General features: G+C 35.7%; 1 protein-coding gene across 1 annotated transcript in view; it reads left to right on the top strand.

The window, feature by feature from the left end:
- The window catches only part of SPG11 (SPG11 vesicle trafficking associated, spatacsin), a gene marked incomplete at both ends in the record, with an annotated part of 73716 nt that overhangs the window by 15633 nt on the left and 42445 nt on the right, over nucleotides 1-15638 (top strand). Inside the window, 10 exons of the mRNA XM_084240144.1 lie at nucleotides 776-931; nucleotides 1298-1473; nucleotides 2667-2843; nucleotides 3897-3968; nucleotides 4297-4424; nucleotides 5047-5222; nucleotides 6221-6434; nucleotides 7239-7442; nucleotides 8921-9027; nucleotides 11375-11520. Coding sequence (XP_084096270.1) covers nucleotides 776-931; nucleotides 1298-1473; nucleotides 2667-2843; nucleotides 3897-3968; nucleotides 4297-4424; nucleotides 5047-5222; nucleotides 6221-6434; nucleotides 7239-7442; nucleotides 8921-9027; nucleotides 11375-11520 — 1556 coding nt within the window. The remainder of the gene's footprint in view (nucleotides 1-775; nucleotides 932-1297; nucleotides 1474-2666; nucleotides 2844-3896; nucleotides 3969-4296; nucleotides 4425-5046; nucleotides 5223-6220; nucleotides 6435-7238; nucleotides 7443-8920; nucleotides 9028-11374; nucleotides 11521-15638) is intronic.

Here is a 15638-nt window from a genome sequence, read left to right as displayed (position 1 = left end):
CGCGCCATGTGGGACCCTCGCCAGTGGTCAGGGATCAAACCGGCGCTGCAGAGGCTGCGGGCAGCTTCGCAGCCCAGCACTCAACCGCTGCGCCACCGGGGAGGACCACAACCTTTTTTTCCATCAGTGCAGCATGTGTTCTCACTGAAGATAGGGATTAGAATTTTCTTTTTAAAAAAATCTTCTCAATTGAATGCAGTTTGGGCTCCTCTCTCTCGGCAGATGGACTGAAAACACTGCTGAGGGTAGCAGCAGATGAGGCAGGAGAGGTCTGCTGCGCCATGTGGGTATCTCCATGGCCAGCCAGGAATCGAACCTGGGCTGCAGAGGCTGCGGACAGCTTCACAGCGCTGCGCTCAACCTGCTGTGCCACCGGAGAGGCTGGGCTCTGCTTACTTTCTAAATTAGCTTGGGCAAGTTCTTTATCTTCTCTGAACCACTGTTTCCTCATTTATGGAAAAAGGGCTATAACACCCACCTCTTAGGTTGTTGAAAGGAATAAATGAGATAGCATTTATAAAATGTCAAGTAAAGTACTGAAGATAGTCGGTGCAAGCAAAATAGCAGTACTAGAAATACCAGTAAACAGTAACTGGTACTAAAAGTCATTAAAGTTTGGAGTTAATAAGATTTCAAGAAACTTCTATAAGCTTTTTAAAAACAATACATTAGTTCTTATTTAATATTTAAAAGTATTAGTAGCATGGTATTTTTTTATGTTATTTTATTGGGAGTATAGTGGTTCTTCATGTTAATTTCTTTGGTTCCTTCTCAGATATAGAAGAGCTGACACCTGCATTGGATTTACTTTGCTCAGCAATTAGAGAAAGTGATTCTGAAACCCAAAGCAAACACTTTTCTGAACAATTGCTTAATCTTACACTGTCCTTCCTGAACAAACAAATAAAGGAACTTTTTATTCACAATAAAGGTAAGAGTAACAGCAAAGAAGGAGTCACTTGTAGCTTTCTTGTGTCATAAGTGGTTTTATTGCATATGAGAACGTAAGTTAGTAGAGTGCAATTTGCTAAATTTGGGCAAAGTTACTATGTAGGTGAGTGACAGAAATGGTTTAATACTGGGAAAGTTGGCAGAAAGGCCTAGGACTAATAATTGTGAAGAAAATAAAAAGGGTTATACTGCAACACAGAGCAGCTGCTTGTAAATAGGGAAAACCCTAAAGATTTATTTTTTGAAATTTGAAAAAACTGAAAAATTTGAATTTTTGGCGTTTTGTAAAATTCTTTATAACAACTTATAATCTTCTCTCTCTTTGGCACATTAATATTTTCCATAGAGCTAGATGAATATCTACAGAAAGGAGTGAACATTTTGACCAAATACATTAATGAACTTCGAACCTTCATGATAAAGTTTCCTTGGAAGTTAACAGATGCTGTAGAGGAACATGTTGTAAATGAAGATGTCCCCAAAGTAAAGGAGAGCAATGTATGGGAGAAACTCAGCATTGAGGTAAATAAGAGTAACTATCACTTCTTTTATTTTCTCAGATTCAGGGAATCTGAGAAAATAATAGAATAACAGAATTTAGAGTCTATAAACTTGTGATTCAGAACCTTTGAGAAGGATAGTAGAGTTTAGAGATTTTGGGATCTTTGCATATGTCTTTAACTTTTTGTCTACAGCTTTGTTTATTTAATTCAGAACAGTCAGGCTCCCTCACTTAATGCCAGATTTGCCCACTTGGATCCAGCAACAAACACCAGGCCCCAAACCATTTGAAGTGAAACTCCCATAGCAATACTTCCTCAACAGCTAGGGCCTGGCACTTTGGACTTAGGCATTCTGGCTGAACTTTGGCTAAATCCAATTGCTGTTTGTGATTTGATCTTAGGAAATTTTTTTTAAATGATATCATTGCTTTGAAATAACTGAATTTGAGTCCTATCTCAGATTCTAGTTAAGACATTTATCCAGTTAAAATTTTCAATGCTCTTCTACTTGCCCTTCTTTTCATAATAGAAGTTAACACTAAGTGCGCTGGTCTCTTCATGACTACAGACTGGAAGAATCCCTCCACCCACATGGAACGTATTGGCATTGGAAAGACAAAGGTCAAAATAGCTTAACCCAGACAGTCAGAACCAGTAAGGAATGAAAATGATATGGTTAAGATGCTGCCAGTTTCCCAGGACTACTGTTCTTGAGATGGAGGGATAGAAAATACCTTGTGTGGCTGCATTTTCTGTATTGTTTATTCATTCTCTAGACAAAAATTACTTAATTTTCCTTTTTTTTTTTTTTGTAGTTTTCCCCAGTCTCTTCACAGATTTCTCTTTCAGTTTCCCCTTTTAACAGTTCTCCAGTGGTCCATTTCTGCTCCCTGCTCTCTCTGTCAAAAACACTGATTTTTTTCTTTTTGGAAGATTATAGTCACTATGATGAAAACTATAGACTGTCTCCAAAAATGTATATGGATGTATGGATACATAGGATGTATACATACACACAGTTTTGCTCTTCTCTTAATGGGGTTTACAGACCCTTCTAAAGCCATGATTAAGAGTGCCTCCTTTCTATTCTTTCAAGTCCAGTAGCAGTTTTTCAACAAAAGTCCCTTGCTAGGTTCTATGTATACAACATTATACATCTTGGTAATAAAATAAAAAGGAACTTAAAACAAATGTTTTTCTTCCCTTTTTAAGGAGGTTATTGCCAATGCCATTTTAAACAACAAAATACCAGAGGCACAAACTTTTTTCAGGATTAACAGTCATTCTGCTCAAAATCTTGAGGAACTGATTAGAATTGGCCTAGATTTGGTCTTTGACAATTTAAAGAAGAACAATATAATGGAAGCCTCTGAGCTTTTGAAGAATATGGTGAGTGGCATAATCTGTTTACCTGATCTTAAATTCCCTAATGTAAAAGGAGATGTCTGTATTTCATGCCATTTTTCTGAGAGAAAAATTGATTTGTATTCATAGTTGTATCACAAACTAAAAATTTTATGTCACTTTTAGTAGCAAATAGTAGCATTATTAGTATTGAGAAATGTTCTTTGATACTGAGAACTTTCTTAGAGTAAGATTCTTGATCAGAATTTCTATCATCTGCTCTCCATAGATTTGGCACTTTGGTTAAGAGGAGGCAGTGTTTCTCATAGAAGGTTGACATATGTGATAGAATCACCAGACTGCATTATTTGTCAGGAACAATCTGTATTATTCATGTGACACCTACATGCCCATGTGAAATTTCTATTGACTGGGTGGCGCAGCGGTTGCGACAGACCTCTCCTGTCTCTCCTACTGCTCCCCTCAGCAGTGTATTTCGTCAGTCTGTCTGTTCTGTTCCCCGCTCTGGCCCTGGTGAATTTTCTCACTCTCCCGCACTTCTGACTGTACCCAGTGCTTGTATGTATGTATGTATGTATGTATGTATGTGTGTGTAAATAAATAAATAAATAATATTTTATAAAAAAAGGAAAGAAATTTCTATTGACTTATATACCTTTGTTTCATGCTCTCTGATTTTACTTCTTCAAGAAGGGAAGGTTCTAGAGGTTTGTTGTGCCTGTGATGACTTTCTAGAGGTGCAAGGAGTGGAACCATGTAAGGGTTTGTTGTTTGCATTGACCTTTGTTTTCAAGTCAATAATAACAGATGCCTATAGTTTTGGTGCCATTGTAGCCTGGTATTACCTTAAATTGTTGTTTATGTTGCCTTTGCTCTGGCAAAATGCTTAAGGAACTTTTGAAATAAGCAATAAATATGTGTGATGAGAGAGTAGGAAATGAATGTTCACAAGAAATGCTGTGGAATTCTAATTGGATACTTGTCTATAATAGAGTACTAACGTATCCAACATAAGTTTCATTAAAAATAGCTCCATTACAAAATCTAAGGTTTTTAAATTTTATGTGTCTGTTACAGGGCTTTGATGTAAAAGAGCAATTGCTCAAGATATGCTTCTATACAACTGATAAAAATATACGGGACTTTTTGGTAGGTAAAGGTGAGACTATGTAGGTTACATTTTCTGCAAAACTTTGATAAAACTTCAAAATAAATTCTTTGAATATTCACCTAATATCCAGTAAGTAAAATGTGACAACTCTTTTGTCTTTAAAATTATTATTCATAATTTGTAAATCTTCAAAAAATAAAATAATTGTTTAGCGTTTCTGGCAAAGGAAAATTTGTATGAATATATACATTTACTCAGAACTTTTAAATACAGTTCTTGAATGGCATTTAATCTCCTGACATTTGTTTTGCAAAATGCTTGATTTTTGTGCGGTCACTCCTTTAACTTAATTACTTTTTATTCAAGGTTGAAATCTTAAAAGAAAAAAATTACCTTTCTGAAAAAGAAAACAGAACTATAGACATGGTGCATCAAGTTGAGAAGTTTTATTCGGGACAGGTCCAAGAAAATTTGCAGATCCAGTCCTTTCCCAGGTAGTCTCATTACCTTTTCATAACATGTGAAGAATACTGTAGATCACATTTAGTTTGTAATTGTTAGTGAACACAAGTTTTTTTATATGGAACTGAACTTACATTCCCATTATAGGTAAAACTTGAAGGGATTCCTGTTGTTTCAGTATTTGCACAATCATACATATATATATTTTTTTTTTTTTAACTTTTTTGGGACACTGATTGCTTTTTTTTTTAAAGATTTATTTATTTATGCATACAAGAGCTGGAGTACAGGCCAGAGATGCGGGTAGGGGGAAGTGAGAAGATCCACCAGAGATAGAGTGGGGAACAGAACAGGCAGACTGACAAATACACTGCTGAGGGGAGCAGCGGACAAGACAGGAGAGGTCTGCCTCGCCATGTGGGATTCTCCCTGGCTGGCAGGGGATTGAACTCATGCTGCAGGGGCTGCGGATTGCTTTATAGTGTGGTGCTCAACCCCTTGCGCCACAAGGGAGGCCCCAATCATACATATTTTTAACATAGTAAATACACAAAAGTACTAAATTACAAAGTCTCCCCAAGAGTGAAAGTTCTTGGGCAGATGAAAAGGAATGTTGCTTTTTCCTTTAAAATTAAAAAGATGTCACTTTTTTAGGTTTTGGTTAAAGGAAGAAGAGTTTTTCAAGCATAAATCTGTTTTGGATTCATTCCTGAAGTATGATCATAAAGAGAAACTTAACCAACAGGAACACAGACTTGTGTTAAATTGGGCGCAGTGGTGGAATCCACAAACACAAGAATCCATCCTGCTCTCTAAGACAAGTCCAGAAGGCAAGTGTTAAGAGCATGAAATCTGAACATAACTGAGTGATAATTAAATTAGATATTGCTATTTGGATATTTTGATGTATTTCCATTTTAGAATTCCTTTTGGGTAAAAAATAATTCAGTTGCTTTAAAATGTGAGTCATTGCAGTAAGACCTCATACCTCAATTTTGTAAGGAATTAATAATGTGACAATGAAAGAGAAAAAGTATACAGTTCAGTGAATTGAGCTATCAAGACTAAAAGTTCTCATCCCAGCTTCCAAGTGACATTCTTTGTCTTTTCCAAATAGTCTTACCTATATCACATCAGGGCTCTGTGGAATAACCATATTAAACCATAGAGAGTCAAATTCATGTTTATTATTACAGCCAAAGTTTTTTTTGATATTAAAAAGAAAAGGGAAAAAAGAACTGAAAAACTAAGTGAAATACACAGCTAATTACCACGTTTTATGTGATAATGAGAATCAACATTTAGCTCTTCCTCCCATTATAGTATAGTATTAATTATAAAAGGAACAACACAAAAGAGAAAAATAATAAAGGAAGCAAAGGGTCTGAATAAATCATTTTTATATTTGTGCAGATTGTTTTTTTTTTTTTTTTTTTAAACTTTTTTTTTTTTTATAGAGGCATGTTTTTATTTATTTATTATATTTGTTTGTTTGTTTTGTTTATACATGCGCTGGGTACAGTCAGAAGCGCGGGAGGGTGAGAGAATTCACCAGAGCCAGAGTGGGGAGCAGAGCAGGCAGAGGGACCGAAGTACACTGCTGAGGGGAGCAGCGGGTGGCAGGAGAGGTCTGCGCACCATGTGGGATCCTCCTCCGGTGGCCGGGGAGCAGCCGGGGATCGAACCGGCGCCGCAGAGGCCGCAGGCAGCTTCGCAACCCAGCGCTCAACCGCTGCGCCACCGGGGAGGCCCTTGTGCAGATTGTTTTATTATGTGCCAATAACCATAATTCATTACCATTTTAAAATGTTTTTTTTTCTTACTGTAGAATACAAATCATATTCCCCTGAAGCCCTCTGGAGATACCTCACAGCTCGCCATGATTGGTTAAACATTGTCTTGTGGATTGGGGAATTTCAGACCCAGAATAGTTATGTTTCACTTCAGCAGAACAAGTGGCCCCCTCTAACTGTTGAGGTTATTGATCATAATACTTGCTGCAACAACTACATGAAGAATGAAATTTTAGATAAACTGGCCAGGTATTATAACTGTGGGGATGAATAAAAGGAAATGCAGTAAGAAATAATGGTATCATTTTTCCTTTGAAATGTCATAAATCCAACGCAATGTTGTTTCATACTTAAATTCCAGTTTTTATTATAATATAAATGACACAGTAAAATACTTAAATTTTAAAGTCTCTAAAGGGTGTTACAGTATGTTGAGGTTTTTAAATCATATGCACTTAACATCATGTGTTAGTGAATAAGCTTTCAAGTACTAGGTATAGGTTCTTCCCAAAACAATATACTGTGCTTTTGTGTATAAATGGTAAACTGTCAATATATTACAAAGACCATGTGGCAAGAATGGAAATTAATATACCTTCGTATCCTGTAATCCTGTAATGTCTTCCACTTTTCTCAGTTCTATCTCTGTACCTCTCTGCAAGGTATGACCTTAAGGTAAAGAAGACTCTTGAATTAAGAAATAATGAGGAAAGTAGCTTTTGAAGTAGTAAGTGAAGATTTTAAACTTTTATTTCTAAAAATAATTCTCAGATCAAACTATATCAACTTGCCATTTTTGTGGGTCAAAATCATTCAATATCAGCAATTTCATCTGTTTTCATAAACAATCAAAATAATGTAAGGAAAGTTAATGACATATAACATGTATATTGATTTTTAAGTTTATATGTGTCACAGAATATATAAAGAATTGGCAGTCTTAATTTGCAAGCACTTATTTTTGAGTAGTTGAGACTGAAATAATGAAAGTGATTTGGTCTGCTCAGAATCTAGCAGCTTTTTAACTTGCCATCTTTTAAATCTGTCCAATAGGAATGGGATTTTTCTTACATCTGAACTTGAAGACTTCGAACTCTTTCTCCTAAGACTGAACCGTATTGGGGGTGTGATGCAAGATACTCTCCCTATTCAGAATTACAGGTCCAAAGAAGGTTGGGATTTCCATTCTCACTTCATTCTCTATTGTTTGGAAAACAGTCTGCAGTATCTTCTTTATGTCTATCTCAACTATTACAAGTGAGTACTGAGAACTGATCTGTCCTTAAGCACACTTTCACATTTCCTCTTTTCATACTACTTCTGAATGTCACTTTTAAGAAAACATTATTCACATAAGGAATCTTTTTAAAATAGTCTCCCTGTCCAACCACCACCACCCACATAACATGATAAATCTTCTAGTTCAGTGCTATATTCAACTAAATGTACATGTGTTTTTTTGATGATGATAACTCTGTAACACCTCTGTTAACCTTTTAAATAAATAGAGATAAGAAAGAACTGTTTTAAGGGCCTCCCTGGTGCAGCTATTGCAGCCACTGGAGCGTGAATTTGATACCTGGCTGGCCAGGGAGAAACCCACATGGTGCAGCAGACCTCTCCGGCTTTGCTTGCTGCTCCCCTCAGCAGTGTATTTCAGTAGATATGCCTGTCTGCTCCCCACTCTCTCTGGTGAAGCCTGTCACCCCACCCCACTCCCCATCTCTGGCTTACACCCCAGTTCTTGTATGCATAAATAAATCAGTCTTTTAAAAAAATTCTTTATAAGTTTGAGAGCCACATTCTAAAGATTTACTTGAAATTCTTTAGTACTTTTAATATCAGGAAATTGTTCAACAACTTTAAATTCATAGTCACTGCAAGGTATGTTGAATATACTCTAAAATTTGTTTAGATTGATAGAGATCAACTTGCAGAATCTTCTCTCTGGCCAGGATTGATTACTGTTGAGCCAATAGTAACAGTGACAGTAGTGGACTCTAATAGGAGTGCTTGCAGTGTTCTTTGCAGTAGTCAGTGTTTTACTACATTATGTCTCATTTAATCGTTGCAAAAATCTTACAGAGTGGTCATTACCATCTCCATTTCACAGATGAGGAAACTCGGGTTTTGAGAGAGACTAAGTGCCTTAATTAAGTCACTCAACTAGTAACTGACAAATAGAGATTTAATTCTTTGTTTGATTCTAGAGACAACATTCATGCACCATGAAAACATTTTCATTTTGTGTAGTAAAGACTGGGAATTTAAACAGGATTATTTCTTGTTCATATCATTGAGGCTTGTTTTAGATGAGGTTACCAGCAAGTGGACAGATTTAAAAGCTATGTTCTCAGAGGACCTATTCTGAAGCGTAACTCATCAGGCCTGTTGTATAAAGGCTTTTAAACACATCTCATTAAGTTTAAAATTGCTAAAAAGTTTTCATTGTAAAGTGAAATGTTACACAATAATATATAAAGTATCTTAAAGTATAACTGTCAACCTTATGTAGAGTTAGTAAAATTTAGTCATAGCAGTAAACACACTTTAATGTTATTACTCTAAACTTTTTTTCTAGATAATAGGAATATGAAAACACAATATAAGAGTGAGAGAATATTATGTTTACTTTAATTCCAAGCACCTATTTTTTTATGCTAGTTATCACCATGATGGTTCTAATTGTCTATCTTATCCTGTATGTTAATCAGAGTTTGTTTTTATATATACAGACTTAGTCCTCCAAATTGTCCCTTTTTGGAAAAAAAAGAACTACATGAAGCTCACCCTTGGTTTGAATTTTTAGTTCAGTGTCGACAAGTTTCCAGAAATTTAACAGGTAAACATAAATACTTCTGTAACTAATCTGTTGAATGATATTTAACTTGTGAACTCGTTAAATAAATGATGTGGTTTGTAGTTGTAGGTAAATATCTGACCATAATCTAGCCTCGAACTTTAGAAGAATACCAAAAGTGTTAGCTTCTCACCAGCCAAGAAAAGCCAGACTTGGAGCAGATACTATGTGTGATTATGTCCCTTTCCCATCAGGATCATACTGTAGTTCTATTTTCAATTTCTTGAGGAACCTCCATACTATTTTCCATTAGTGAGTGCCTCAGTTTATATTCCCATCACCAGTACAAAAGGATTCCCTTTTCTAACACATGCCAACACTTGTTATTTCTTGTATTTTGATAATGGTCATTCAAACAGTTATGAGGTAATACCTTATTGTGGTTTTTATTTGCAATTCCCTGATAATTGGTGATATTGAGCACTTTTTCATTTACCTTTTGACTCTACCTATGTCTTTTTTGGAAAAATGTCCTTTCAGATCTTCTGCCCATTTTTTAATCAAACTGTGGTTTTGCAGTTAAGTTGTATAAGTGATACTTTGGATATTAACCAATATCCAAATATTTGCAAATATTTTCTCCCATTCAGTAGGTGCCTTTTCATTTTGTTGTTGGTTTCCCTTGCTTTGCAGAAACTTTTTAGGTTTATAGTCCCACTTGTATTGTTTTGCTTTTGTTGCTTTTGCTTTTGGTAGCAAAATCCAAATAATCATTAAGATTGATTGAAGGGACCTCCCTGGTGGCACAAAGGGTTAAGACACAACCTATGAAGCTATCTGCAGCCACTGCAACACGAGTTCGATCCCCAGCCAGGGAGCTATCCACATGGCGCAGCAGACCTCTCCTGACTCGCCTGCTACTCCCCTCAGCAGTGTATTTCAGTCAATCTGCTGTTCTGCTCCCCACTCTGTCTCTGGTGAATCCTCTCACCCTCCGCACGTCTGACCTGTCCCCCAGTTCTTGTATGTATAAATAAATAAATCTTAAAAAAAAAAGTTTACATGAAGGAGTTTACTGTCTGTATTGCCTTCTAGAAGTGTTATGGCTTCAGGTTTTACATTCAGTTCTCAATACATTTTGAGTTAACTTTTATATGTAGTCTAAGACAATGGTTCATTTTCATTCTTTGGCATGTGGCTGTCCATTTTCCCAATGCCATTTATTGTATATTCTTGACTCCTTTGTTGTAAATTAATAAACCAGATACATATGGGTTTATTTCTGGACTCTATTATATTCATTTGCGCTATGTATTTGTTTTTATATCAATGCCATATTGTTTTGATTACTGTAGCTTTATAATACAGTTTGAAATCAGGGAGTTTGATGCTCACCATCTTTTTTTCTGTAATTTTTTTTTAAAGCTTAGTCTACATTGTGTCTGATGCAGCCAGCAATTATTCATTGGGCTGCTGCCTTTTGACAGACTGTAAGCTGCTAGGGATACAACCAGAAACATCTGTAATTTTATATACTACTTTTTTCGTATAGTAATAGCTTAAAAGTTTTCCTGTGTCTTTAGAGGAAATGAACATTTTACAGCTGCATAATATTTCATTGTATGCGTATACTCTCATTTATTATTCTCTCTCTTTTTTAACATGAAGGCTGTTTCAATTTTTTTTTTTCATTATAATCATCTTGAATATGTCTGACCATAAAAATGTTTGTCCTTCTTTGATATTATTTTCTTTGTACAGATAGGTTTCTGGATATAAATTTACTGGGTCAGTTAGACACATTTTGGAGGCTTTTGCTATAAAGGCCATATTTCTTTTCAGGGGGGTTGTACCATTTTATCCACAAGTCCCAGACTTTGTGCACATAAACTAGCCTCTGTGCTTGAGGATAATTGTTTTTTAAAATCATTGCCAATTTCATAGCTGATATATGACATCTAATTATTATTTTAACTTGTTTTTTTAATTGCGAGTGAATTACATATTTTTGTTTTAGGCATTTATATTTCCTCATGTAAAATGATTATTTTGTCTATATTTGTTAAGCATCTGTATTTTGGGCTTTGATTTGTATTAAATCATTATTATGAATCAAATCAAAATAATGTCCTCTAATTCTTAGGTGTAATTTACTGTTAATTTGCTTCCTTATTTCATTATTACCTTTCAATTTTCTTTGTTCGAGGTTTTTGTTTTTATATAGACAAATCTTTCATTTTTTTCCCCCCATCATGATGTTTTCCCATTGCTGTTCAACTTAAGAAGTTCTTACTGTGAATAGTTAAAAAATATTTTTTTCTCAGAATTATATCATTTTAAATTTAGTATTTCTCTCTTTTAAAAAGAAAAACATTCTTTTATTTTCCAGATCCCAAACTAATCTTGCAGGCCAGTCTTGCAAATGCTCAGATACTGATTCCCAGCAGTCAGACCAGTGTAAGCAGTATGCTGTTGGAAGGACATACCCTTCTGGCTCTTGCTACCACAATGTATGCTCCTGGGGGAGTCAGCCAGGTATGGACAGCACTTTTTACCTATTATGATGAAATAGAATTGATTTTAAATTTAGCAGAAATATCTATAGATTTCTTAGATCACAGTTGATATTAAAATATACCACTTAAAAGTGTTTCAATAGATTAAAGAGTGCAACACCAGAGTGAATTTTCCAATTTACATTGAAAGGGACTAATATGTATGTAGTAGAGAAATTATTTTTTTCCTTTGTTTTCTAATACTTCAAGTGTATTTTCAGGATAAAATGGAATCTGATTGCTCTTGGGAGTGAGTATACTTCAGATCTGTGGCTTGGGAATTACTTTCTACTATTTGCCCTCTGGAGTGATAAAAAGGAAATCATGATCTTTAGCTACCCATATAATGTCTGCTGATGGAACCAGTGGAAATTTGCCCATCTTTGCTTTTTTTGTTAAAAGGAACTTAATTAAGACTGCTGTTAAATATCTAATCTTAAAATGTTTTTTACTGACACTAGCTTAATGTCATACCTCCTCTTTTAGATTGTTGCATATACCTTAGATTATATGGTTATTTACTTCTGTTTTTAATCACCTGTCAGAAATTATAGAATAACTTTATTGCTGTGGGAGCTAGGAGTCATCAAATCTAGTAGTTTTTTTATCTTTTAAAATATTTATACCTCTTAATATCTAACTAAATATTTAATGTTTAAATATAGTAACAGGGCCTTTCCGGTGGCGCAGCTGTTGAGCGCTGGGTTGCGAAGCTGCCCACAGCCTCTGCAGCGCCGGTTCAATCCACAGGTGGCCGGTGAGGGTCCCACATGGCGCGCAGACCTCTCCTACTGCCCGTTGCTCCCCTCAGCAGTGTATTTTGTCAGTCTGCCTGTTCTGCTTTCTGCTCTGTCCCTGGTGAATTCTCTCACCCTCCCATGCTTCTGACTGTACCCAGTGCTTGTATAAATAAATATATATTTTTTTTTTTTATAAATTTTATTGTTATATTCCCCATACAATTGCAGCCCCCCATTCTGACCCCAATCCCTCCCCTCCCGCCCCCGCCCCCCTAAAAGTGTCTCTGGTTCATAGTTTTTTGTTGATTTTGATTTTCACTTTCTTATAGTTATTCATTTTCCTGGTCCCTTATTTAAGTTTTCTAGATTCCTGCTATGAGTGAGACCATCCGGTATTTTTCTTTTTCTTTTTGGCTTATTTCGCTGAGCATGATCCCTTCCAGCGCCATCCATGTTGCAGCAAATTGCATGTGTTTATCTTTTTTGAATGCTGAGTAATATTCCATGGTATATATGTACCACATCTTCTTGATCCAGTCATCTATTTTTGGGCATTTGGGTTGTTTCCAAAGCTTAGCTATTGTAAACAGTGCTGCTATAAACATAGGGGTGCAGGTGTTCTTTGGAATTGATGTTTCTGTGTCCTTTGGGTAAATACCTAGGAGTGGAATTGCTGGATCATATGGAAGCTCTATGTTTAGTAGGTCCAGAAATCTCCACACAGCTTTCCACAGTGGTTGGACCAGTTTGCACTCCCACCAACAGTGCAGAAGCGTTCCTTTTTCTCCACACCCTTGCCAGCATTTGTTGTTGCTAGTTTTTTTAATATGTGCCATTCTCACTGGTGTAAGATGGTATCTCATGGTAGTTTTGATTTGCATTTCCCTGATGACAAGTGATGTTGAACATTTTTTCATATGCCTGTTGGCCATTTGCATTTCCTCTTCAGAGAAGTTTCTTTTAAGCTCTTCTGCCCATTTTTTGACTGGATTATTTTCTTTGTTGTTGTTGAGTCTCATCAGCTCTTTGCAGATTTTTGTGATCAGTCCTTTATCATTAGTGTTGGGTGCAAAAATGTTCTCCCAGTTGGTGGGGTTTCTCTTTGTTTTTGTTATTGTCTCTTTTGCTGTGCAAAAGCTCTTTAATTTGATGTAGTCCCAGCTGTTTATCTTTGCCTTCACTATCACTGCTTTGGGTGATGTGTCTGTAAAGATGTCTTTGATGTGCAAATCACGTAGTGTTTCGCCTATATTTCCTTCTATATATTTTATGGTTTCAGGTCTTATGTCTAGTTCTTTAATCCATTTTGAGTTGATTTTTGTGTATGGTGTGAGGTGGTGGTCAAGCTTCATTCTTTTGCATGTAGCGACCCAGTTTTCCCAGCACCATTTATTGAACAAACTTTCTTTGCTCCAATGCATAGTCTTTGCTCCTTTGTCAAAGATTAGTTGACCATAAATCTGTGGGTTTATTTCTGGATTTTCTATTCGATTCCATTGGTCTGTATGTCTGTTCTTGTTTCAATACCATGCAGTTTTGATGATTATGGCTTTGTAGTATAGTTTGAAGTCTGGGAGTCTGATGCCTCCATTCCCTTCTTTTTTTTTCAGGAGAGCTTTGGCTATTCGGGGTTTTTTGTGATTCCATATGAATTTCATCAATAATTGTTCTATTTCTTTGAAGAATGACATTGAAATTTTGATTGGAATAGCATTGAATCTGTATATTGCTTTTGGAAGGATGGCCATTTTAATAATGTTTATTCTTCCAATCCATGAGCAGGGGATGTCTCTCCATTTCTTTGTGTCTTCTTCTATTTCTTTTAACAGTGTTTTATAGTTTTCTTTGTATAGGTCCTTTACCTCTTTTGTTAGATTTATTCCCAAATATTTGATTTTTTTTGTTTCAATAACAAAAGGGATGGTCTTTTTGATTTCTTCTTCTTCAGATTTATTGTTTGTGTATAGGAAGGCTACTGACTTTTGCGTGTTGATTTTGTATCCTGCCACTTTACTGAACTGATTGATGAGTTGAATTAGCTTTTCTGTGGAGTTTTTGGGGTTCTCTATGTATAATATCATATCGTCTGCAAATAGTGATAGTTTGACTTCTTCTTTTCCTATTTGGATTCCTTGGATGTCTTTCTCTTGTCTTATTGCCCTGGCTAGGACTTCCAGTATTATATTGAAAAGCAATGGTGAGAGTGGACATCCTTGTCTTGTTCCAGATCTTAATGGAATTGCTTTCAGCTTTTCACCATTGAGAATGATACTGGCTGTTGGCTTGTCATAGATGGCCTTTATGATGTTGAGGTATGTTCCTTGTATCCCAAGAATTTCAAGGGCTTTTATCATGAATGGGTGTTGCACTTTGTCGAAAGCTTTCTCAGCATCTATTGATATTATCATATGGTTTTTATATTTCTTTTTGTTGATGTGTTGGATAACGTTGATTGATTTTCGGATGTTAAACCATCCTTGTGCCCCTGGAATGAATCCAACTTGGTCGTGGTGAATTATCTTATGGATACATTGTTGGATTCTGATAGCTAAAATTTTATTGAGGATTTTTGCATCAGTGTTCATTAGGGAGATTGGCCTGTAGTTTTCCTTTTTTGTGTTGTCCTTGTTCGGTTTTGGTATTAGTGTAATGTTGGCTTCATAAAACGTGTTTGGTATTGTCCCTTCCTTCTCAATTTTTTGGAAGAGTTTGTGAAGGATAGGCACTAATTCGTCTCTGAATGTTTGGTAGAATTCATTTGTAAATCCATCAGGTCCTGGGCTTTTGTTTTTGATTACCATTTCAATTCGCTAATTGTAATTGGTCTGTTTAGGTGTTCTATTTCTTCTTTATCTAGCTTTGGGTGATTGTAGAGTTGTAGGAATTTGTCCATCTCCTCTAGATTGTTAAACTTGTTTCCATATAACTGTTCATAGTAGTTACTGATTATTCTTTTGATTTCTGCTGTGTCCGTTGTGATTTCTCCTCTTTCATTGATGATCCTGTTTATTTGTGCTTTCTCCCTTTTTTCCTTTGTGAGCCTGGCTAGGGGTTTGTCTATTTTATTGATTTTTTCAAAGAACCAGCTCTTGGTTTCATTGATCTTTTGGATTGTTTTTTTAGTTTCAATTTCATTTATTTCTGCTTTGGTTTTTATTATTTCTTTTCTTCTACTGGTTTTGGGGTTTTTTTGTTGTTCTTTTTCTAGATCTTTGAGCTTCGAGATTAGGTTGTTTCTTTGCGTTCTTTCTTGTTTCTTGATGTGAGCTTCTATTGCTATATATTTACCTCTTATTACTGCTTTTGCTGCATCCTATACATTTAGGATATTGGTGTCCTCCTTGTTGTTCAATTCAAA

The sequence above is a fragment of the Talpa europaea genome, assembly GCF_964194135.1.
Source record: "Talpa europaea genome assembly, chromosome: 8".
NCBI classification, from domain to species: Eukaryota; Metazoa; Chordata; class Mammalia; order Eulipotyphla; family Talpidae; genus Talpa; species Talpa europaea.
The sequence above is the reverse complement of the archived record's forward strand: the minus strand, read 5'-3'. Positions and strand labels throughout refer to the sequence as shown.